The sequence below is a fragment of the Cucurbita maxima genome, unplaced genomic scaffold (genome assembly GCF_002738345.1).
Source record: "Cucurbita maxima cultivar Rimu unplaced genomic scaffold, Cmax_1.0 Cma_Scf00007, whole genome shotgun sequence".
Taxonomy (NCBI): Eukaryota; Viridiplantae; Streptophyta; class Magnoliopsida; order Cucurbitales; family Cucurbitaceae; genus Cucurbita; species Cucurbita maxima.
The window spans coordinates 1,186,896-1,210,144 of NW_019272023.1; the positions used below are offsets into that span (position 1 = coordinate 1,186,896).

At 37.3% G+C, this 23,249-nt stretch overlaps 6 protein-coding genes across 7 annotated transcripts; 4 read left to right on the forward strand and 2 right to left on the reverse strand.

Annotated features, from left to right (window-relative positions):
• The first annotated feature begins 730 nt into the window (after positions 1–730).
• On the forward strand, positions 731–3,010 carry LOC111481978 (heat stress transcription factor A-3-like). The gene is made up of 3 exons (XM_023127604.1): positions 731–853; positions 930–1,283; positions 1,909–3,010. The coding sequence occupies exons 1-3, from the start codon at positions 731–733 to the stop codon at positions 2,833–2,835; spliced, it is 1,404 nt and encodes a 467-aa protein (XP_022983372.1). The 3' UTR covers positions 2,836–3,010.
• Positions 3,011–3,139: 129 nt separating this feature from the next.
• LOC111481697 (ribosome production factor 2 homolog) lies at positions 3,140–5,408 on the reverse strand. The gene is made up of 6 exons (XM_023127261.1): positions 5,210–5,408; positions 4,856–5,059; positions 4,140–4,385; positions 3,825–4,067; positions 3,677–3,742; positions 3,140–3,426 (listed from the first exon to the last, which is right to left on the reverse strand). The coding sequence occupies exons 1-6, from the start codon at positions 5,276–5,278 to the stop codon at positions 3,286–3,288; spliced, it is 969 nt and encodes a 322-aa protein (XP_022983029.1). The 5' UTR covers positions 5,279–5,408; the 3' UTR covers positions 3,140–3,285.
• A 559-nt stretch (positions 5,409–5,967) lies between these two features.
• Positions 5,968–13,247, forward strand: LOC111481563 (flocculation protein FLO11-like). Of its 2 annotated transcripts, XM_023127053.1 has the most exons (7): positions 5,968–6,730; positions 8,424–8,525; positions 8,764–9,018; positions 9,343–9,453; positions 9,545–9,997; positions 10,203–12,125; positions 12,686–13,247. In XM_023127053.1, exons 1-7 carry the CDS (start codon positions 6,350–6,352, stop codon positions 12,698–12,700), a joined length of 3,240 nt encoding a protein of 1,079 aa, XP_022982821.1. In that variant the 5' UTR covers positions 5,968–6,349; the 3' UTR covers positions 12,701–13,247. The 2 variants fall into 2 exon arrangements, with proteins under 2 accessions (XP_022982821.1, XP_022982822.1); XM_023127054.1 differs by lacking the exons at positions 5,968–6,730; positions 8,424–8,525 and adding an exon at positions 8,579–8,672.
• Positions 13,248–14,196: 949 nt separating this feature from the next.
• On the reverse strand, positions 14,197–14,897 carry LOC111481800. Its single transcript, XM_023127399.1, has 3 exons — positions 14,622–14,897; positions 14,475–14,545; positions 14,197–14,386 (listed from the first exon to the last, which is right to left on the reverse strand). Exons 1-3 carry the CDS (start codon positions 14,725–14,727, stop codon positions 14,273–14,275), a joined length of 291 nt encoding a protein of 96 aa, XP_022983167.1. The 5' UTR covers positions 14,728–14,897; the 3' UTR covers positions 14,197–14,272.
• A 2,483-nt stretch (positions 14,898–17,380) lies between these two features.
• Positions 17,381–19,642, forward strand: LOC111481624 (PAN domain-containing protein At5g03700). Its single transcript, XM_023127156.1, has 2 exons — positions 17,381–18,562; positions 18,742–19,642. The coding sequence occupies exons 1-2, from the start codon at positions 17,728–17,730 to the stop codon at positions 19,395–19,397; spliced, it is 1,491 nt and encodes a 496-aa protein (XP_022982924.1). The 5' UTR covers positions 17,381–17,727; the 3' UTR covers positions 19,398–19,642.
• A 2,704-nt stretch (positions 19,643–22,346) lies between these two features.
• Positions 22,347–23,249, forward strand: LOC111481979. The gene has a single exon (XM_023127605.1). The coding sequence runs from the start codon at positions 22,347–22,349 to the stop codon at positions 23,247–23,249; it is 903 nt and encodes a 300-aa protein (XP_022983373.1).

Below are 23,249 nucleotides of genomic sequence, written 5' to 3' on the forward strand. Positions count from 1 at the left end.
TGTTGTCTATTGCTGCGGATATCTTGATCATGCTTGTTTAGGATGTGTTGTCCATGCTCATTTCTAACTTCTTTTACATGCTTTCATCTTAGATACACTTAAATAACATTTTTCTATTTTATGTTGTGTCAATATGATGGTGTATGATTGGTCACCAAAATCATGTTTACACTCGTCATGGCTAAAATGCCCCAAAATGTATTACAGGAATGTGACTAGTTATCAATTCTTCTTATATTTTTCCTATCTTAAGTTATATGTTATTTAAATCGTGATGTTTCTAGGGAAGATTACCTTGAATTATATGTTATTTAAGTCGTAGGGAATATACCATAAGAATTTTCCTTCACAAAAAATTAATATATTAATCAATTTTTTTCTTTAAAAATATATATTATCAAAATTGGAGACACGTTCATCAAATGACAGAGACCTCTAAAATCCTATTGGTCAGTCGAGTTAACTTCGTCCTTAAGCAAATACCGGTCCAAAGCGTCCCTTTCAAACCAAAACGACCGGTCCAGAAAAAACCCGTGCGGACAAAAGATCTAAAATTCCGCGTTGAAGAGAGACCTTCCGGCTTCCCCCTTCCCCCAACCACAGTAACGGCCTCTCGAAATAGCGCGGCTTCTGCGAAAACGATCTGATAAACAAAGGTCGGTTATTTTCTGCTATTGTTTCCTTTCAATTTGCAGAGAATCCACAGCCTCAACTCTTTGGCGGCGTCTTAATGGGGTGCCGGCACGAGCAACGGTTCAACTGTAGAGCTGCTACGACTCGATTCCCAGTCACTGTCTCCACCGCCTTTGAATTTCTTTCCCCAGATTTTTATCGAACACTTCGTCGGCGTAATGTTCTGTGGCGCTATTTTATATACTCTGATCCATTTCCGAGCTCCATTTACCTGCCCAGTGTCATATTTTTCTTAGTCTCCTTCTATCGGAGGCTTTTCTGTTCAAAACCCAATGTCATCTTCTTCTGCACACTACCTGTTCGACGTTATGCTTGAACCAGATATAGGAGTTTCGGACCCATATGTGGTGCCGTGTATGGGAAGTGATCTGCCTCAACCTCTAGAATGTCTTCATGGCCAGCTAGTTCCGCCATTTCTGTGGAAGACTTTCGATCTTGTTGAGGATCCTGCGATTGATCCGATTGTATCTTGGGGTTCAGCAGGGCAGAGCTTTGTGGTTTGGGATCCCGTGGAGTTTTCTAGAGTCATTCTTCCTTCTAATTTCAAGCATAACAACTTCTCCAGTTTTGTCAGACAGCTAAATACTTATGTGGGTATTGCACTACAGCCTTCAATGGCTGCTGTGGTCTGTATGTAAATTTTTTGTTCCGCCTTTTCTTCTCTCTCTTTGTACATTTACGCTTGTTTTTTGTACTCTTGTATGTAATTGATTCGTATTTGTACTCTTGCAATAGTTCTTGGGGTGTATTGAACTTGAATTCATGCTTCTGCATAAGATTTTCAATTATGGGAACTCTAAGAGTTCTTTTGCCTTCATTTTTTTTTTGCTGGCTCGTTCTGGTTTGAAGCCAGAGTTCTTTTGCCTTTGAATTAAGAGGCTTGCGCTCTTTCCTGCTTGATATTGCAGGCCTGAGGAAATACTCCCCTCCATGTGTTTGAAGGGGATTGAGGAACTTCCATCTCCACCAGGTAGAATCAATCAAATTGATCATATTTATTAGTTCTCTTACTGATTATAGATACAAACGGTGATGGAGCTTCCCCTATGCAAGAAAAATTTCGACCCCACTTGTGTTGTGTGATAATTTTTTGTTTAAATATACCACATACGTTCTATGAATGTCGGTGTATGCTGATGTATGTTGATAGCAATTCCTTAGGTATGTTATGTTGCTATACTGATGATTTGAATACCTCATGGGATTTGCATTCAGGGGTTCCGCAAGATTGATACAGACAAGTGGGAATTTGCAAATGTAGCTTTCCAACGAGGGAAGAAATACTTATTAAAGAACATTCAGAGGCGCAAATCACCTCATTCAGAGCAGGTTGGAAGTTTGATAGGGCCATCTACTGGTGGAGGGAAGTCTGGATTAGAAGATGAAATTGGGAAGTTAAAGAAAGAGAGGAGCATGTTATTGCAGGAGGTTGTTGAATTGCAGCAGCAGCATAAGGGAACTGCTCAGCATGTCATCACGGTGAACCGACGCCTCCGGTCAGCAGAGCAGAGACAGAAGCAGATGATTACTTTCTTGTCGAAGTTACTTCGGAATCCAGAACTCTTGTTTCACCTGAAGAAAAATAAGGAACCGAAAGATATCGATTCCGAGAGAATCAAGCGGAAATTTGTTAAGCAGCATAAACACGATGGTTGTACACTGTCCATGGAAGGGAAGATCGAAACAGCAATGGATTTGAATCCAAGCCTGTTTGAAGGACCTTCTGCCTACCTTATGCAGGGAATGGGATCATTTCCAGATAGCATACCCGATTTTCAACTTATGAATGCTTCATCAAGTGATTTAATTGCGTCTGAGGAATTAGCATTCCATGATGGAATTGTAAAACCAAGAGAGGAGCTGAGGATAGAGGCTTCGAAGGCTATTGGGAGTCCTGACTATTTTGGCTCTTTGGCAGAGGATATTCTACAGTCCTCACATCATGGAACTGGAAGTATCATTAAACCAGAAGAAATTTGGAATGCATACTTGAATGTCGATGCTAGTACGCCCGGTTCGAGCAACGAGTTGTGGAGCAATCCAGTCGGCTTTGAGGATCAATTTTGGCAAGTTTCTTGCGGACAGTCTCCAATCTGGGATTTAGGCTCCCAGCAGGCTGGAGATTTGGGCATGGACAAGTGATCGGCTTCTGGTTTCCCATTCAACGACCCAGATACTCGAGCTTATCCCAAAAATGCAGATCAGACTTTATGACATAGTTTGCTTTTGCAGCTACTATGAATCCTAGTTATTTCTAGTTGAAGGAACTGAATAATTCATTTACTTAGATAATGAATTGATTATGAACTTGCTTGCATACTTTCCACCTTCTTACTTAGAATTTTCCTTATTGTGTCCTGAACAATCAATGAGGTTCACGATCAAACTTTGAAAGAGCTTGAATGATTAAGCTGATAAAAGATAGGCTTAGCATGTAAGAATCAGATTGAAGAACAAAACCAAAATTGTATATAAGCAATAAATAATTTGTCTGCTCTCTCCATATATTTGGCGTGCTACTATGCAATTCACAACAGCTGACTCAAGTTAGCAAGAGGAGAATCGGATCAAAACTATTACACTAATATTGAACTATTCTGAATTTTCCTTTGGCTTTTCTGAATCTTCCTTTGGTTTTTTAGAGGCTGGTCCGTCATCTTTACTTTTCATTTTCGCTTCACGTCGCTCTCTCTTCACTCCCTTTGATTTGTCGGGTATAGCCATATCTCCAACCTATGAGTCAATGTCGAAAATCAAGTTTATTCAAATGACTGGCAAATTTGTACCGGATGACATAATAAAGTACCTACTTTGGTGATAAACATGATATGAGAATTCATATCATGAACCTAACATGACAAGAGAAGAGTTCAATTACATGAACCACTTCCAATCTAGAGGATATGCATGCATTGTGACAGTAGCAAGCCCTTTAACAAGAAAAGACATATACAGACAGAGGGGGAGAGAGAGATGTGCACACCTTTTGATCAGGAATATAAATCCTTCCGATCTTGCCCTGAATTGCATCCTGGCTAACATTCTTCTCCTGGAAGAAGTAAACATCAAAATTAGACAAACGGCTAAATAGAAAAAATGAAGTGCATGCATTTAAAAGATAGCCATTAAACCTTCTTCTTAGCCTGATCCTTGGCTGTTTTCATGGCTTCCTTCCTTAGACCATCACTAGGAAGTCGGTGGCGGCGAACCACCATATCCATTGAAGGACCAACTTCAACTAGTTCCATTCTTGGAACTACTGAACCTGACTTCTTCAATCGCAATGCACAATGAGTGAGAAATACTTTATTCGGTGAGATGGCTGTACATACATACACACGGTCCAACCCTGCAAGATTTAAATTCTCTACAACCTGCAAAGACAATAGATATCTTTTATATCTAAACATTCAAACTCAAGTCAGCTAAAGCTGCAGGGTTTTTACCTCCCCCCGGAATAAATCAAGCAAAACTTCCTTTAAATGCTTTAGCTCTTCCACATTCTCAAATCCTTCCCCAATGAAAGTAATGAAAGGCTTTGACCCCACCCGTGGCGAGAGTTTCTTATCATATGTGAAAGAATGCATTGACTTGAAATTTTCAATCCCAACCTCAATTAGGTCATAGATTTTGTGATCATAGGTTCTCCCTATGACAAGGTTATCTGGTCGTTTCTTTGAGTGAGAACCATACTGCAAAAGAGGTGCAACAAATACATCAATAAATAAGAGATACAACACTTGAACCCAAGAAGACGGAGGTTTCCCTATGAACAAAATAGGGTGCCTCCTAAATTGAAGTTCTCTAAATTCTTAGCGGCTCACATTACCCCAAAAAAAAAATGCACATCATGACTATGTTTTTCTACATAGGTTCATCTGCTTGAGGATTGCTAAGTTCTTCCATCAAAAACCATTTCGGGAAAACGAGAAGTACTCATCCAAAAGAATCAATCCTAAAACGAAGCACTAAACGGCTAGAATTAGTTTTATATCAAATTCTTTGAGATGAAGAGTACAGAAATTGCCTCCGGATGGGAAAACTGAATTGTAAAAGCATATACAAAACTCGAAAAGGTACGTTGCTTGCTGCAGAGCTCCAAGAAATTAAGCCAAATAAATAACCGACGCATAGAATATTAAGCATTCACAAGTGTACGCACCACGATAATACTGCAATCAGTTTTGAGAGAGAAAAATTCCAAAGACGAATCGCCGCCACTTTCAAATGGTTTAATTCCATCATTCTTACGAGAATACTTCACGGAACTTTCTTTCTTCAGGTGATAGAGTTCCGTCAGTACTGCATTCAACACGCCGCTCGTTTTTGTGCCATGAAGTATCAGCGTCTTCTTCCCCGTCTCAACCTACGATTCAAATCGATAACCAAATCCATCAATACGGGAAGAAAATAAAAATTCACAACCTATACAAACTTCTTTGACATGCTGTTAATCGTCCAGTACAAACTATCTCCCAAAGCATGAAGATATACAGACGGGATTGGAAGAACTTACAATTTTGGGAGCACGTTTCTCAAGTTCTCGTCTAACTTTTCCATTCTTGGGAGTTCTAACCTTCAACATGATCCACAGCCACGAGATGACGGAGATGATTTAGGGTTTTGATGTTCAAATAGCAGAAGAATATCGACACTTCCGGCGACTGCAAACAGACGCCGATTTTGGTGGGTTTTATGGCGCGGGCGTCTTGAATGTTAGGGTTTTGGGGGCAAATTCGGGTTTTGGTAAAACTCCACCCAGTAATCCTCTTATTTTAATTTAATTCTTTATTCAAATAAATTATGTTAAATTAACGATTATAGTTCTAAAATATTTAGATTTACATCATAAATTTTCTTTTTTCAAGAAGTTAAAAAAACAAAATTGTAAAAAATTAATTGAATTATTTAATATAAATTTAAATTTGTAATTTAACCCAATAAAATTTTAGTTGATTTGTTAGTTTTTTATCGAAAATTTTATGTATCCATACATCAATATAGTATATAGGTATAATATTGTCTACTTTGAGAGTAAGCTTTTATGGTTTGAATTTGGGCTTTTCCACCCTGCCTCTAAAGAACATAGTATTATTTGATTATAAACTCATAATCATTCTCTTAGATCAGTAAGTGGATGGCTTATTTATGTGTTCCCTTCCATATCTTATTTATCTTATTTTCAATTTGATACCTACCAATATTATTAAAAGAAAGAGAGAAAAAAAAAATAATAAAACAGCTCAAAGGCAATGCGTTCTCGCACTTCCTCTATATAACAAGCGAGTCTGATTCCTGCTCCTCCTGTTTTCCGGGTTCTAGCATTCTTCCGGCCAATTTCAGTTATTATTTTTTTTTTTTCTTCTTTATTAGTAATCATTGTAAATCTTCTTCATTCTCTGTAACTTTTTAGGATTAAGGTTTAATTCTGGTTCTATCTTGTACAATTCTAGGGTTCAGTGGGGGGTTTGTTTTTGTAATCTACATGTTGCTTTTGCGCGAACTAGTCACTGGTAGGAAGAAATCAAGAAAGGCTATTGAGATCTTGTCTACTTATTTTGCCAATTCCTTTTTTCGTTTGTATCGACGATGTAATTACAGAGAATTAGAATTTTACTAGGTTTAGGATTAGGGTTTTGGTTTATTTCGTTTGCTAATGGAAATGGAGAGCTCGCGGAGACCTTTCGATCGAACGAGGGAACCGGGTTTGAAGAAGCTTCGACTGGCCGATGAGGCTGACCACGGTGGGAACATTAATGGCCGGCCGTTTCCGCAGAGACCAGTTGTTTCCGGAACCAATATCGCTCAATCCAGATTTCGAGCAAGCGATAGGGATCCGGGAAGCAGTGATTCTGGTCGAGTGGGGTATCAGCCTCAGCCGCCGCAGCATCAGGAGCTTGTGAGCCAGTACAGGACAGCCCTTGCTGAGCTGACTTTCAATTCCAAACCAATCATCACGAATTTGACCATAATCGCGGGTGAAAATCTCCAGGCTGCAAAAGCGATCTCTGCCACTATTTGTGCCAACATTCTCGAGGTGAACCCAGTTTTAAACTGTGTAGCAGCGTTTTGCATTCCGTTGATTGATTTTTTTTTTCTTTTTGTGTGAATATGATTGTATGGGGAATTAGTGTAGAAGGGAAAGAAGAAATACAGAAAATGCTTTCTTGTTGAATTGCAGAAGTAAAATTGTAAATGTAATGGGATTAATGAAATCTTTGCGTCTTACTGCGATTTTAATTATTTTGTAGATAGTGCAACAGATTGGTTGTGGAATATAACAATTGCTCCTATAATATGTTTCTTTATGCGTTATCATCTTAGTACTTGAAACTACATCATGATTTTCTTTAGAAAAAGCTTTTTTATTGGAGGTTGTAATAACGTGGGTTCTGGTATGGCTATCAATTCATGCTTCTGGTATCGAATGAAACTTCGCAAGAATAATTAGCAACTCTCATAAGGTTCTTTATTGGGCTAATTGAAAATCTAATTTATAAAATTAGTTAAACAACAATGCAGCTTCTCTTCTTTAGTTGGTTGACTCCCCTGTGTACTGAAATTGATGGTTATATTATACTGTTTCTAAATCCACAAGTCAGGGACGATAAAAAAATTGTACCCAATAAAGCCACCAATTGAAATATAAGCACCAAGCCGAGTTAACAGATGATTGCATTTTGACAGGAGGCTAATGATCTTTCACCTCGATGAGAGATCGTTGATCTGGGGGAATTTTAGCAGGTTTGAGCTAGGATATTAGATAAAGTTCTTGTGGTTTTGGTGGAACTGTGTATGTTGATAGAAAAAGAAAATGTTGCAAAAAGTCTCCTGACGCATGGAGTTGTGCAAGTTTGAATTGTATTGTTATAGAAGTTTTGATCCTTTACGTGTTCCTTTCATGCTGATCCTGTTCTTGTTATTGAGTGCTTTGTGGTGTTTCTTTTCTTCTCCTGATCCTAGTAAAGCTTGAAATATCAAATGATACTAGAGAAGGATCAGTGAGTTTCGATGTGTCGTGCACCCTATGTTATATCGTTAAATGTTAAGTGAAAATGAATCTAGTCAGGTATTGTGTATGCTTCTGGAGTAATGATTGAGCATTAGAACTACCGTTCTACAACTTCTTTGTTACATTTAGAATGCTTAAAGACTGCTGGAGGTTTGATTCCCTTGTTATGTGTGTGGCCTGCATTGGTGTCTGTGAATGCACAATGCACATGACTAGTTTGCTGCTGGAAAAGTGTTGATCTGTTAACTTGTTTGTATAATTGTAGGAGATTATTTTTATTATTTCAAGAAACTGCAGTATTGGTTTACTTGAAGCATGATTTAGCCATTGAAGCCTCTTAAGATTTAACCTTTCTCCCTCACTTAATGATCTAAACCAATGTTGCATTGTGATATTTATCTCCATTTATGAGTACAGACACTTCGATGCACATCTGTCTGTGTAAAATTTGAGGCACTCTTGTTTTAGTATGATATGCCTCCAAATATTGTACTATTTTTCTCTCTGTAACTGGCTATGAGTGTTGCTGATAGTTACATAAGGTCAATTCTCTAAGTTGTTTTAAGGAGTCATCAACTTTTTTCTGTGTATGCATGTGCAAAATGCTTGCTGATAGGAATTCAATTTCTTTTTATGGGGCATTTTGGTTTGACCCTACAATCATCAAGTGTTCATCTGGCAGTCTTGATGCCATATTGATTTCTTATATATGTTCCAGGTTCCCACTGAGCAGAAGCTGCCATCACTTTATCTATTGGACAGTATTGTAAAGAATATTGGAAGAGATTACATAAAATACTTTGCAGCAAGACTACCGGAGGTTAGATTTTGTTGTGTACCTCTACCTACCAAGAGCACCCCTGGTCTACCATAAGTTGTGCTTCCTCGTGGCTCAGTATCATTGTTCATTTTCTTGAACTGATATGAAGATATCGACGTGAATGTCATTTCCAGCATTATTTGACCAGTAATCTGGGTCCTATCAATTTAACAATTTTATGATAGTATTCACTGCCTATCAATCCCAAATTTAAAATAGTTTTTTCTATCATTTTTAGGTATTCTGCAAAGCTTATAGGCAAGTCGACCCATCTGTTCATACAAGCATGAGACATCTTTTTGGCACCTGGAAAGGAGTGTTTCCTCCTCAAACTCTCCAGATTATCGAGAAAGAACTTGGCTTCGTGTCTAGCGGTAGTTCTTCTTCTGGGACCATAACCTCGAAGCCAGATTTGCAGGCACAACGTCCACCCCATAGTATCCATGTAAATCCCAAGTATATTGAGAGGCAACGCCTTCAGCAGTCAGGCAGGGTTAGTGAAGTTCTACTACCATGTTCCGTTTTAATTCTTACAGTGGTCCACTTATACTTCTTGAAAATTGAAGTCATTCTTGGTTTTTTAAATGTGATTATCAGCCCTTATAAATTGAGAATCTGTTGTCTGTTGTCTTTAATCTTCTCGTTGCCACAAATTGATAACCTATTCAGCTTTGCTTTTTCATAGAAATAGATTTCTGAAAATCTTCCAAGTACTTGCCTATACTACACTTTTTTAACCCAAGAATCTTAATTTGTGAAATGGTTTTGCTACTCATTTTTCTTGTCCTTATGTGATTAATCTTTATACGTGATGAAGGTGAAAGGAATGACTAGTGATGGTACTGGCGCAACAACTGTAACTCAGGATGTTGCCCAAGCCAAAATTAGTTCTGGACGCCTGTGGGCGGATACACCAATTAAAGGGCTTGTAAGTTTTTTTTCTTTTCCTCCAAAAAGTCGCACTATTTATTAGTTTTTCATTTCCCTCATTACAAACACCAATGGTATAAATTTTGCAGGATATTCAGCGTCCACTTAGAGATGCACCAAATGATTTGGCACAAGAGAAGAAAGTCGCCGCTGCATATCTAGACTATGAATGTGGTTCTGATCTTTCAAGGACATCAGGTGTTGGAAGGAGGGTCGTTGATGAAGGGCAAGACAAATCTTGGTCTTTAGCAGGAAACAATTTGGCTGAGAAATTATCTGGACAAAGAAATGGGTTCGACATCAAGCTTGGATATGAAAATTACCCTGCACCCAAGTCTGCAAACACTGGTGCACGTCTACTGCCCATGCAAAAATTTTCAAGCGGCAGCAGCAACAGAGTGTTGTCTACTAACTGGAAGAACTCTGAGGAAGAGGAGTTTATGTGGGGTGAAATGAACTCTATGTTGACAGGTCATGGTGCACCTGCCATCGCCAGTAGCACCGGGAAAGATCAATGTACTCCTGAGGATTCGGATAATTCGGTAAGCTTGGATATAATTGATGGGGACCACTTTTTCCTTGTTATATTACCAACAACTTCACTAGTTATATTGGCAGAAAGCAAAAGAAAAAAAAAAACGTTTGCTACATACTTTCCACTCTTGTAGTGCATCTTTCAGGGTGGGCAATTATGGATCATTGACCATGTCAATAATGATTGATTGTTGAGTTGGTTTCGATATGCAGGGTACTGACAATAAGCCATTAAGCATACGGGATACTGGGGCAAGTGTTGATAGGGAAGCTTCCTTTGATTCACAATCATCTGAGAAGAGAGAACTAGGGGATTCTGGACAGCAGAGGTCATCAATGTGGCAGTTCCAGGAGGCAATATCTCTGGATGGCCTGAGAGGCAGGGTTCCTAGAAAGAATTCAGCTCAATCAGGAGGTATTGGTGCCACTCTAACCGCAATGTCAGGTGCTAACTCTTCTGTGGATCAAATGGGAGGACGATCACAGATCACATCATCTAATATTGGAGCTTCAGGACATGGGTTTCTGAATAAAGGAGGTTCAGGGTCCCTTGGGACTGTAGGCCATCCAAGATTTCCATCACAAAGTGTTGCATTACCATCTGGACAGCCACCCTTGCACCAGCGCCCCCCTTCACCATTAGTGGATCATGTCGCTCATAAAAAACAAAGCCATAAAACTTCATTTCCTAATCTTGATCCACGTAGAAGGCATATACGGGATGCTGCCCTTGGCCTGCATCCCAACATTCGGCCAGATAACCTTCAAAAACCACAGCCTCAGGACCTACAAGCTTCAGCTTCATCCATACCTGCTTCTCAAACCAGGCACCGGTCACTGAAACCTGAAGTCACACAGTCGGAACTTTCTAGTCAGCATGCAGTATCAATTCCGGACACCGATTTTGGACCGCCCTCATCGACTGGGACAGTTCTAGAACTCTTACCTGCAGAAATTTTGGGAGAGCCAAGCACTAGTAGTTTGTTGGCTGCTATAATGAAAAGTGGAATTTTGTCCAACCATTCAATAATCAGTAGCATGCAACAGAATTTCAGCTCCCAAGATGTGGGAAATATGCAACCCCGTTCAAGCGGCAACCCTCCTCTACCAAGTCAGTCTTCTCCTGCCCATACTCAGTCTACATTCTCAGAGCCAAAGACTGTGGGCGAATCTTCATTAGATCCTCCATCTCTTGAAAGCACATCAACGCTGGTTAAGTTATCTCAGATTAAGGTAGAAGACACACCGTTGCCATCTGATCCAGTTCCTCCTTCATCTACTATGAATAGTGCATCCATTGAAACTTCAAATGTGGTAAACGATGATTCTAGTCCAATTTCTAACCTTTTGAGCTCATTGGTTGCAAAGGGCCTCATATGTGCTTCTAAAGGAGAATTAGCAAGTAACGTTACATCCCAGATGCCTTCACAGCCTGAACATTTGAAGTCAGGTGATGTTGTGACTTGTTCTATACCAGTTCCTTCCATCCCTATTCCCTCTTCCAGTCAATCATCTATAAGACCTGAATCACCTTCAAAAGCTGCTGCTAAGAGCTCCACTACTCCACCTCCATCTGCCACAACTGAGATAAACAACCTCATAGGCTATGAGTTTAGTTCACATGTTATTCGCAAATTTCATCCATCTGTGATCAGTGGACTCTTTGACGATATTCCATTTCAATGTAAGATCTGCGGTCTTGGACTGAAATGTGAAGAACAGTTGGATACGCACTTGTGGTGGCACATGTCAAGAACTGAGTCAAACAATTCATGTAGGGCACCAAGAAGATGGTATCCAAGTTCAGTTGATTGGGTATCTGGAAATGCTAGACTTCTACTTGACGTTGCCACTTCTCTGGACAAGTCCAGCATGATGGAAGAAGATAACGAGCCAATGGTTCCAGCAGATGAAGATCAATTTGCCTGTGTTTTATGTGGTGAGCTTTTTGAAGATTTTTATAATCTAGAGTTGGGTAAGTGGATGTTCAAAGGAGCAATGCATATCACAATCCCATCAGTGGGTAGTGAGGTAGGAAGCACAAATGAACGAGTTGCTATAGGACCCATTGTGCACATAAGTTGCTTAACTGAAAGTTCAATACACGAGTTGGGACTGGCAACTGATATTAAGATGGTAATGTTCCTGGATCTTTACACTTTTGCATCACTTGATTTGGTTTCACTATCATTCATTGGTCTCCCTGATTTTTTTATGTGCTGTTCCTAGACTCTTTTTTTCCCCTTCCTGTTCTTCTATGGAACGATGGACTGACTTGGAATGTTAGAAAAATTATGTTTTGTACTGAATTCCCCTATAGCATTGGACTGGTAAAGCAAGGAAAAGATAGAGCCCTATTCTATGAATTGGTTTGGTAGAATCAAGTATTATTTCCCCATTATTTGGGATGTTACTCGTCATTACTTGAATTAATTATGGAACACCTAAATCATAATCGTTTTCTTCCTTTAGTCCTCCATAGTAAGCTCCTTTTACTGATATTTAGGACCTATAAAGCAGACACTTTAGATGCATGTTATTGTGCCTACTGGCGTTAATACATCTTGTCATGACTTCCACTGCACACTGAAAGTATGCTCAATCTGTATCGATGCTGCGCGGGAGGTTTCATGCATTGTCGTGATTTAAAATTTGAGTGTTAATATAAGCTTATTTGCATTATGTCCAACCTACAGGAAATGGATGTATGATGCTTCCTTGCAAAACGTAATACTGGAACTACTCTGGGGGCATCCTGCTCGTGCAATTGGCATGGGGTTGCGGAAAGGAAGTATGGATATGAGTGCTTCGCTCGTGGTTAGATTGGTTGAGCAAGAGATTATAGGGAGTGGTAGCTCTAATACTGGTATTTTCTAGTTTCCAGATTCCTTTTTGTTTTTGTTTTTCTTCTAAAGATATATAGTTGAGAATACATCAATGCAATGAGCTTTTTCATTCAGATCTTTACCGTCTTGATTCTCAGTGAATTTTCACTTAACATCAATATATGTTTGATATAAATATGAGGCAGAGCAATCCAAGTCCTAGCCACTTGGCGCCTCTATCAACAAACCCTTCGTATCATCGAAGTCGTCATACTAGCGAAGTGGTTTTGATTCACCATCATTTTCTTTTTTCCTTGTAATTTAGACAGTAAAGGAGAGTTGTTTAAGATTCTCTCAGCTTTTGAGAAGGGTTGTTCACTTGTCTTGCTGGTCTGGATACGATTATAATGATGTTGGATTTTGCTTCTTGTTGCCTATATCATTTGCCCCCAGTCCCCACCTTGTTTGGCTGATTAGACAAGCTTGGCATGGCAGATATTGTGATACTTATTTGCAGATTTATCGCAATAATTGTCTTCAACATCATGAACTGCGGAATTATTTTCTGTTAGGGATGGTCATTAGAGTCTTGAAAAGAAGACAAACAAGTGATTTGACTCCAATGTAGGCAGACGGGAAAATGTAGCAATCCAAACACACTGCTAGTAGATATTGTGTGCTTTGATTTGTTACATATCGCTCTTAACCTCACGATCTTAAAAACGTGTCTACTAGGGACAGGTTTTTACACTTTTGAGGAATATTTCATTTTTTCTCTCACACAAGCTTGTGACGGTACTTTGAATTTGAAGGGATTTAGATGAAGCAAAGGTAAAAGTTGATATGTTTGTACTGTTTAGATTCATTTCTTATCTACAACATACAAACTCATTTATTTATAGGGATGAAAAGTAGTTCTAATGTCTTCAATAATCATCTCTAATTTGAGGGGTTGGAAATAATAATTGTTGATTATTGGCGTATGGCGTTCACATGGAAAGGAGGAGCTACAATAAATCTTATTAATCTTACTTTTCCTATATTGTTTTGTTTGCTATTCTTTATGTCCCAACAACAACATCATTTCTGTCCCATCTCTTATCCCAAAAAAATTCGTACCTTTTTTTCGTCATTATTGTAGCTTCGTTGACTAAGATTCGTTTCCTTTTTCTTTTAATTTTTTCACTTATTATTATTTTTTTAATAGGAGTAACAAAAAATATAATCAAATAATAATATGGCTATTATGGTGTAAAAAAGTGTGTATCTATCATTTTAAAAGTTTAAAAGCTAAATTAGTGTCTCGATTCTGATAAGTGATGTCTTATAAACGGACGTAAATTTATATTTTTTGAAGTTGGGATATAAAATAACCATAATTATGTAAATAATAGTTTATATCATATAATAAAATAATAAAAACAACTCCTGTAGTATATCTTTAAATTACTATTTGATTCAATGCTTCACATTCTGTGTGTAAACATAATCCAAGTGCGCTTCTAACATCATCTTCCTCTTCTCCCATCCTTCTTCTTCTTCTTCTTCTCCCTTCTCCCTTCCTCCTATGATCTTTAAAACAAAATCAGAAGCCATTAAAATCCAAAGAACAAACTTGGTAGCACAACAATAAGTAAATTAATTAAGACTGTTTATTTACATGGGGGAAATCTGCCCATGAATCTGCTTGAACCACTCCATGGGTGAGCTTCTCGTGGGTTTCCCCTAGACCTGCAAATTTTCCGGGAAAATCAAATAGAGAGAGAGAGAGAGAGAGAAAGGAAGAATTTTTGTATGTGGGTCTTACCTTGTTTGGCTGCTGGGAATCGGGCAGAGGTTGATTGGGAAAAGAGAAGGAAAATGAAGAGAAAAGAGAAGAAAAAGAAGAAGAAGCCATGGGAGCTCTGGTTCATTTTCTAAGCTTCTCAATAGAGCGAGAGAGTGTGTGTGTGTGTGTGTGTGTGTGTGTGTGTGTTTGTTGCTGTTTTCAAGTCACATGGAGACACCCAAACAAAGCAGTTCTGGGGTTATAAAATGCCACCATTCTTACAAATACCAATGCCCACTTTAATTCCTTTCCTTTTTTTCTATCTCTATTATTTATTTGTTTCTTATAAATTAATTAATAACATTACAAATTCTATCCCTAAATTTATATCTGTTGACCAAAAATATAATTATAATTTCCCAATAAAGTTCATCATTTTAGGTATGTAATTTAACCTTCTTCCTTTTTTAATTATAACAATAATAATATTACTATTATTGCTTCATCTACGCATTTCAATTTTAAATAATTGACATATATTCACTTACTTGAAATCATATTTTAAAAAATAATAAAATAAAGGAGAAAAATAAAATAAAATTGAAAAGTTGTTGAAGAAGTCAAAGCTTAGGACTGCGGCATGGAGGAGGAGAACAGCTGTCAGCCATATCCAAAATCATTCAACCTTTCTCTCTCTTATTTTATTATTTATTTATTTATTTATTTATTTTGTTCTCAGAGTTCGCACGTGACAACCAAATTTGAAACAGTTTATTGCCACAATCGGAATTTGATTTTTTATTATTGTTATTATTTATTTATTTATTTATTATTATTATTACTGGAGCTGTTTAATTAATTTAAAGGTCTTTCTGACAAAAGTTACTGGAAGAAGGAGAAGGTGATGCCATCATATTCATGCATGCATACCATCCATTTTCTTGCATTGGTAATTGGTTCCAAATGATATTTCTATTCATTTTATGCTTAAATATATATACCAACATATTATCACCTTTATATTATTTTAAAATCTTCAATAAAACTTTACAAAAATAAAAATATCCTGTCGTGTTTTAAAAATATCATTAAAAAATATATATATTTATGAACCCTTCATTCATATATATATAATTTCATTTAATTAAAATTTGGTATCAGATACCAAAGGCAAAAGAAGAGGCTAGAGTGGGTCTCGAAGAATGAAAGAAAAAAAAGGCTTTTTGAAAAAGTGAGATTCTTTTGATATTTTCAGTTTAAATTATATGAATTTTGTGAATTTGGCCACTAATAAAAAATAAAAAAAAAACATTTAATATTATTTATTATGGGCTTCACTAATTCCTAATATTCTTTTGAGTCGAGAAAATTTAATGATTTTGAGTCATACGACAATTTCTATTGATTGTATTGAGGGAATTTGGACTGGGCTGAAACCAGAATAAAAAGCCCACTATACCCTGCAGCTTCAATAGTCTTAGGCCCGACAATAATCTTAGGCCCAACAATGGTCTTACGTTTGGGCCTTTAAAGATCCCGACATGGGCCTACGCAAAATAAATGAACAATAGTCTTATACCATGATTTATCTTAAATTTAAAATTATTAATTTTCATTTCAATCTCATGACTGTTGATTAAATTCTTAGTTATTTTGGAGTCATAACTCTCTGTTAAATTAAAGTAGCACGGTCGACCAAATATGAGTGATATGTTATTTATAGAGAACAAAAACGTGTTATGCATCACCATAGAATATGTCAAATACTCAGATATTTAAATTCATCGATAAAAATAACTTTCAAATAATTTCTTAAAAAATAAAAATAATAATAATTTTGAAGTCAACCATATGGACATTTAAAAAATGTGAATAAATGAGAGAGGATCAGGCGCACGTCCTTTATTTAGGTCAACTGTGCATTAAAATAACTCCATAATTAAATCCCCATCGTTATTTTTTGGACCAATAATTTAATAAAATAATGGCAATCTTGAAATTAGAGAGACAACCAGTTGGCGGCCATGGATCACGAGTCAATAGTTGGACTGGGCACCAACCCTTCACCCATCTTTTCCCTTTTGGGTAGTTATGACATTGAAGAAATGGGGTTTGACATTGCATTTAATTTTGGTTTGACTTCTTTCGTTTACTCTCCGTGGTTTCACAACCAACCATTACCCGACATTTTATCCACATTTATCTACCAAAACAGCTCATAAATTCAAGATGTTTGATCAATAATTTTATCAGATGACAGGGGGAGCTTTAGGGGAAAGTAAGATTCAGATTAACTTATCGATCGAATATCTAAGGGTGATAACACTCTTTTTAGATTTAAATCACTCCACAAGTAAGATCGATCACGTCAAATTTGAATGATTCTAAACATACAATCTAAACTGCATAGAACGACAAATAAATAGTCATTGAGTAAAAGAAGGCACACATTCTCTTTTTACTACATTTTCTAAGTACACTTTACAAAGACAGCCTACCTAGTTTTATATAGCTTCAAAATGAAAATCATTAATTTTTCCTAAGTCATTTCAAGAGTGGTAACCTTCCTAATTTACGACCATAATAAATAGTCACCCTGTATACTTTAGAGTCTTAATTAGCCACCATGTAAATATAACATTAAACATTATCCTCCATCCAAATTTTGTAACCATAAAAATATTTTTTAAATTTCATATTGCACGATTGAAATATCTTAGTTTATATCATCTCATCCACGAAATTTATTTATATGATCAATATGACATTAGACACAGTAGAATACACACAAGAAAATTAATGGTACATTTTCGGAAGTGGGGGCTTTGCACGGAACAGTATATGGCACTCACACTGAGCACAAGATTTCAACTTTGGTACATTTCCACCACCTTTTTAATTATATTTTCGTAGTGCGTAAAGAAAGAAAAAACATTTTCATAAAGATTGTAGATTTTGAAGCTGGGAATATTATAATATCATATAATTTTGCCTTTTTTGGTTCATCGTGCTTTCAGATCATCCACTGGGCTTGATTTGGATTTGTATATATCTTCCCTTACTGCCCCTTTGCTAACTCCCTTTTAATGCCCAACTCTTGACTTTCTTTTCCGCCGTGTTTCTGTGCTTCTGTTCCGTCGCAAATATGTGCGGACTGATCACCAACTCGGCGGCGACTCACTCACGTGCCGTTTCGGCGCTTGTTTTTATCACTCTTTTCCACTTTCTCATTTCGGTATCTACGGCCGCGACTCGGCAGGAACTCGCCCGCGGATTCAGAGCCTCGCCGGACATGGTGGTCCGGTCGTTTCAGCCTCTCTTAAACGATCCAACCGGAAACTTCTCTCTGGGTTTCCTCCGAGTTCAGGAAACTCAGCTTGCCGTCGTGATTCTCCACGTGGCGTCGTCGGAGACAATCTGGACCGTTAATCTTACAACCTTGCCGGCCTGGACCGACCGGGCTCTGCTCCGGTTTGATGGCGGTTTTGTACTTTCCGATGCGGATGGGAGGGTAGTTTGGTCAACTGATACCGCCGGAGACCGGGCCGTGCTCCTGAACTCGTCGAATTTACAAATTCAGCTCGCCCGTGATCCGCCGGTGGTTCTGTGGCAGAGTTTTGACTTTCCGGCAGATACCCTGGTGGAGAATCAGAATTTCAGCTCGGAAATGGTGTTGATTTCTTCGAATAGAGCGTATTCGGCCCGATTGGGGGCCGATTTTATTGGACTGTATGCAGAGTTTAACGAAGGGAGGAGCCAAATTTATTATAGACACAGAGCATTGCAAGCAAAAGCTCAGGTAATTCCCGGCGGTGGACCGATTCATCTCCAGCTACACTCCGATGGGTATCTCGGTATGTATCAAAACGGCAGCGTTCCGGTCGATTTGCAAGCCTTCAATACTTTTCAGAAACCGGCGAATGGGTTCCTCCGACTCCGGCTGGATACCGACGGCAATCTCAGAGGCTTCTACTGGGAAGGTTCGTCAAAATCCATTTCAAAAGCTTTCTTCCCGTTAGTTTACATCAAAATCAGGCTAAATTATACAACATTCGTTATTTTATTTTATTTTTAAAATATTACTGGACCGTTCATGAAATTAGTTTTAAAAATTAAAAAAAAAAAACAAAATTAACAAATATATTTAATTTTTGAACAGGTTCCAAATGGGATTTGGTTTACGAAGCAATATCGGAGCAGTGTGAGCTTCCGAGTCCCTGCGGTTCATACGGTTTGTGCGAACCCGGTGCCGGCTGCTCATGTCTGAACAATCGGACGGTTTACACCTCTGGCCAATGTATTCCGGCGGATTCCGGCGACTTTTGCGGAAGTGGGGTTGCAAAAAAAGATTTCTGGGTTATGAGAAGGAGCGGAGTGGAATTACCGTTCAAAGAGTTAATGAGCTACCGAACCGGGTTCACCAAGGACCAGTGCGAGAGCTTTTGTGAAACAAATTGCTCCTGCTGGGGTTCGCTCTACTACAACGCGACCGGGTTCTGTTATCTGGTCGACTACCCGGTCCGAACGGTGGTGGCGGTGGCCGATGGAACAAAAACTGGATACTTCAAGGTCCGGCAAGCTCCTTCGAGAGCCAAATTAAAGGTGGGTCTCGAGATCGGACTCGGAATTCTGGCCGGAATCGTTGGAATCGCGGTGATGATTCTCGGGTTCGCTAGTTACCGACAGTGGAGGCGGCGGAGGGGAATCGGGCGATTTTTCGAAGACGACGACGGGTCGGTTTCACCCGGCCCGTATAAGGATCTTGGATCCGCGAGTTTTAAATCCATTGAGATGGGTAGTGGATTTGTTCGGTGACGTAATCAGTGACGTCTTTGGGGACTTTAGAAATGGGAAACGATAATCTTACCGACAGTGATGTAGACGCCGACCAGTTTGCATAGTTGTGGTGGGTCCCCATTTTTATTATTAATTTTTTTTTGTCTTAATTCCAGCGGAATAGTTGGCCACCCTGAGAAAGATAGATTCTAGAAAGGAGCCACTATTTGACTTTTTTAATATTTTATTGTAAATTTAATTAATATCAACATATCATAACTCAATCACTATGTTCATACAATATACTCCTATTATAGTTGTTTACTTTTATAAATATTTTTAAATTTTAAGTCATATTTTGAAATTATCATTTATTTATTAAAGTGGGTAACTAATGGAATAAATTTATATATAATAGGGTTTAAAAGTTTAATTTCTAAAGATAAAAATTAAATAATCCTCCAACGATTCAAATATTAATATATTATTTAATCCATTTTTTTTTTAAGTTTGTTGGTAATATTCAATTATGGGTTGCACCCTATGTAGTATTTTAAAATATTATATTTGATTATTATAAGTTGTAATAAAATATACATGCCAATATTTTTTTAAATTAAAAATATATATACATATTACGACATTTTTTTAATAGAGAGTATCGAAGAAAGATTAGAACATTAACGTTTAAAAATACATGTATTAATATTTTAACTAGCTACGTTGTTGTTAAGCTAACAATATTTTTTTTATTTTATTGACAAAATAAATATTTATAAATAAAATTTAGAACGTCGTTTAATTAGAAACAAAAAGTATTTAGAAAAACAGTTATAAATAGGAAGAAAGGGCCCAATTAAAACATGATCCATGATATCGACGCGGCCCAAGTACTTGGGCCTATTACGAATTGGGCTGGTCCGAACACGGCCCAGTCCATAATCCTCTTCCTCCCGCTGAGTCCGTCTCTCCCCGGTGACCGCCGCACACAGAATCTCAATGGCCACGTCGAACTATACTCGAGTTCTTAGTTTGACTTTTGCATTTCTAAAGGTCAACTCTGTTTCTTCTTTAAATAATGTGAACCATTTAAATTAGTTCCTTTTATATCTCCTTTGGAAAAACGAAGTCTGTTTGTTATGTTGTGTATAAAAAAGGGGTTTTTGTTTCATAGCCATCTTTTATGGGATTCCTTTACCTTTCTCATATTCCTTCTATGGAATCATTATCTCGTACCAAAATTTTATTAATTTGTTTTTACTTTTTTTTTTTCGGGAACTAAATTATATATTACTTCCTCATTATATAAATTTATAATATAGTTGCGCGTTTAATAATTACAAATTCATAAGTTCTTTTTTTTTCTCGGACTTATGAAAAATATAATATTTTACAAACAACAAAATTATTTAATATTCTATATGGTTCAATTTCGGCGTCACAGAAAATATATATTTTTTTAGAACAATTTTAAAATTGGAAAATATTAATTTGAGCAAACAAATTCCCAAATTTGGAGTATTTGGTATAATTGAATTTCAGCAGTAAATAAACGAATTGATTAATGAAAGAAGTAGATGGGTAATAAAACAAACAGAAAATTCGGCGTTTCAATATCTCTGGAATAAAACGGAAAAAAAAAAAAAAAAAAAAACAACAAAAAAAACACCTTAATTATTATTTTATTCGAAAAAACGTTTCGAAGAATATAATAATAATCGTCTACGGTTGCAGTAGATAAAAATTTAGGAAGCGTTCTTAATTGGGTGGGCCCAGATATCACTATCAACCATTCATTCTCATCATGCCATAACTTGACCCCACGTGGCACCACGTTGTTCTTCCTCTAAATCCTCCTCCTTGCTTCTCATATTTATTTAATTCAAATTGTTTTCTGTTACTTTCTCCAAAAACAAAAAATATATATATATAATAATAATAACAAATTAATTAAAAAAAGAAAAAAGTAGAACTTTTAATCTAATTTATTAGAAAATTTTAGCATCACTTTTATTATTTTATAATTCCTTGGTAATATTCTAAAATACACGATTTTATAAATGGGATGGGATGTCTAGGTATTTATATATATTTTGATATTAATAAACAAAATATTGTCACATTAAACCCACGTGTCAATATATTTTATTACACAAATGGGTAGTATTTTATATTTTTATTTTGTTGAGTCGAACTTTTTTATATAAAATCGAAAGTTGTCTACTTAATTGACTATTAACATATAAATAAATATCTATAATTGTCGAAATTCCAAGAGTAGTTATAAAAAAAATCTACGTTTCATATTATTATATTAAAATTGACAATTTACATATACCGAAAAAGAAAAAAAAAACATTAAAAAGTTGAAAATCATTACAAATTTGATATTTTTTATTTAAATTGAGAAAGTAGGAACCTAACCTTTCGACACTTGCTGAATTTAATTTCCCATACAAAATTAGGGAAAAATTACTAATTATATATATATATAAAACATTGCAAATTTATAAATAATATATAAAAAAGTGATTTTTTTTTTTTTTTTTTTTGGATAAACATAAAGCTGCAAGTTTTTTAGAGAGAAAAAAATTACATAAAAAAAGGTTTTATCCGCATAATAATTTTGATAGAAAAGGACAGAAAATAAAAGGTGGGATTTTGGTAGACATATTTGAATATTAATTATTAGGAATTCTTTCTGGTCTGAGAAATCATATTTATTTTTCCTTAAGACAGAACATGGATTTCAGTCTCTCTCTCTCCTCTCTCAAAAATCTATTTTTTAAAAATAAAATTAAAAGATAATTAAGTTTAAAAATTAAAAAAAAAAAAAAAAAAAGGAAAATGCAAAAAGTTCGAGTAAGAGAAGAGGAGCAGACATGGAAGGAAGCCATAAGAAGCACAACAAAAACTCCCTTTTTTCATCTTCACTTCTCCTCTCCCCTTTTTTAATTCTCTTTCCCTCTCTTCTTCTTCTTCTTCCCCATGAGGAGAAGCATTGCCACCTGTTACAGTGAACACGCCGTCAAAGTCTCCGATTCTTACTGCTCCGGCCCTTCGCCTCATCCCCATGTCCCTTCCCATAATCTCCCTCTCTCTGTTTCTTCCATTTACACACCCGACCCCTCAACCCACCCCCACCACCACCACCACCTCCTCCTCATTCTTCTCCACTGGACCGCCCAACAAATGGGTCAAGCCTTCACTATCAAAATCAACTCTGTTTCCCATCCAATTCAAACCCCCAAGGGCCTCAAATCCTTCAAATTCTCTAACAATTCCCACATTTCGATCTTTTGGGACATCTCCGACGCCCGATTTGATCCCGGACCCGACCCGGCTTCTGGCTTCTACATCGTTGTCACTGTGGATTCCGAAATTGCGCTGTTGATCGGTGATGAGAGGGAGAAATTGGTGAAATTGGGGATTTTGAAACCGGATTTCGATACCCATTTCCCTAAATTCTCTCTGGTTTCTCGGAGAGAGGAGTTCTCGGGTTACGATTCGGTTTTCTCCACCAAGGCTAGATTCTCCGACGGCGGTATCCTCCACGAGGTTTCTGTCAGCTGCAGCGGCGGAAAGGAATTGAGCAACCAGAGGCTGGTAGTGTTAATCGACAAGAAACAGGTGTTTGAAGTAAAGAGATTGAGGTGGAATTTTCGAGGGAATCAAACCATTTTTTTAGATGGGTCGGTAGTTGACATGATGTGGGATGTTTACGACTGGCTTTTCCGCCCCGAATCAGCGGCGGAGACCACGGCGACGGTGGCGGCGTTCATGTTCAGGACGAGGAGTGGATTGGACAGTCGGCTGTGGCTGGAGGAGAAAACGAAGCAAGAAAAGCCCGGGTTTTCTCTGTTGATTCGAGCTCGTAAAAATCCAGATTGA

Bases quoted from the DNA above. Each gene is read 5' to 3' on its own strand.
- LOC111481978 (XM_023127604.1), top strand. From the start codon at position 731: ATGGGGTGCCGGCACGAGCAACGGTTCAACTGTAGAGCTGCTACGACT. The intron at 854-929 runs GTTCTGTGGCGC...TATTTTTCTTAG, and splicing joins GAACACTTCGTCGGCGTAAT to TCTCCTTCTATCGGAGGCTT. The intron at 1,284-1,908 runs GTGGGTATTGCA...ATTTGCATTCAG, and splicing joins TCAGACAGCTAAATACTTAT to GGGTTCCGCAAGATTGATAC.
- LOC111481697 (XM_023127261.1), bottom strand. From the start codon at position 5,278: ATGTTGAAGGTTAGAACTCCCAAGAATGGAAAAGTTAGACGAGAACTT. The intron at 4,068-4,139 runs GTAAAAACCCTG...TTGTCTTTGCAG, and splicing joins TTGATTTATTCCGGGGGGAG to GTTGTAGAGAATTTAAATCT. The intron at 3,743-3,824 runs GTTTAATGGCTA...TACTTCTTCCAG, and splicing joins AGGATCAGGCTAAGAAGAAG to GAGAAGAATGTTAGCCAGGA.
- LOC111481563 (XM_023127053.1), top strand. From the start codon at position 6,350: ATGGAAATGGAGAGCTCGCGGAGACCTTTCGATCGAACGAGGGAACCG. The intron at 9,019-9,342 runs GTTAGTGAAGTT...TACGTGATGAAG, and splicing joins GCCTTCAGCAGTCAGGCAGG to GTGAAAGGAATGACTAGTGA. The intron at 9,998-10,202 runs GTAAGCTTGGAT...TTCGATATGCAG, and splicing joins CTGAGGATTCGGATAATTCG to GGTACTGACAATAAGCCATT.
- LOC111481800 (XM_023127399.1), bottom strand. From the start codon at position 14,727: ATGAACCAGAGCTCCCATGGCTTCTTCTTCTTTTTCTTCTCTTTTCTC. The intron at 14,546-14,621 runs GTAAGACCCACA...GAAAATTTGCAG, and splicing joins ATTCCCAGCAGCCAAACAAG to GTCTAGGGGAAACCCACGAG. The intron at 14,387-14,474 runs GTAAATAAACAG...TTTGTTTTAAAG, and splicing joins CATGGGCAGATTTCCCCCAT to ATCATAGGAGGAAGGGAGAA.
- LOC111481624 (XM_023127156.1), top strand. From the start codon at position 17,728: ATGTGCGGACTGATCACCAACTCGGCGGCGACTCACTCACGTGCCGTT. The intron at 18,563-18,741 runs GTTCGTCAAAAT...ATTTTTGAACAG, and splicing joins CAGAGGCTTCTACTGGGAAG to GTTCCAAATGGGATTTGGTT.
- LOC111481979 (XM_023127605.1), top strand. From the start codon at position 22,347: ATGAGGAGAAGCATTGCCACCTGTTACAGTGAACACGCCGTCAAAGTC.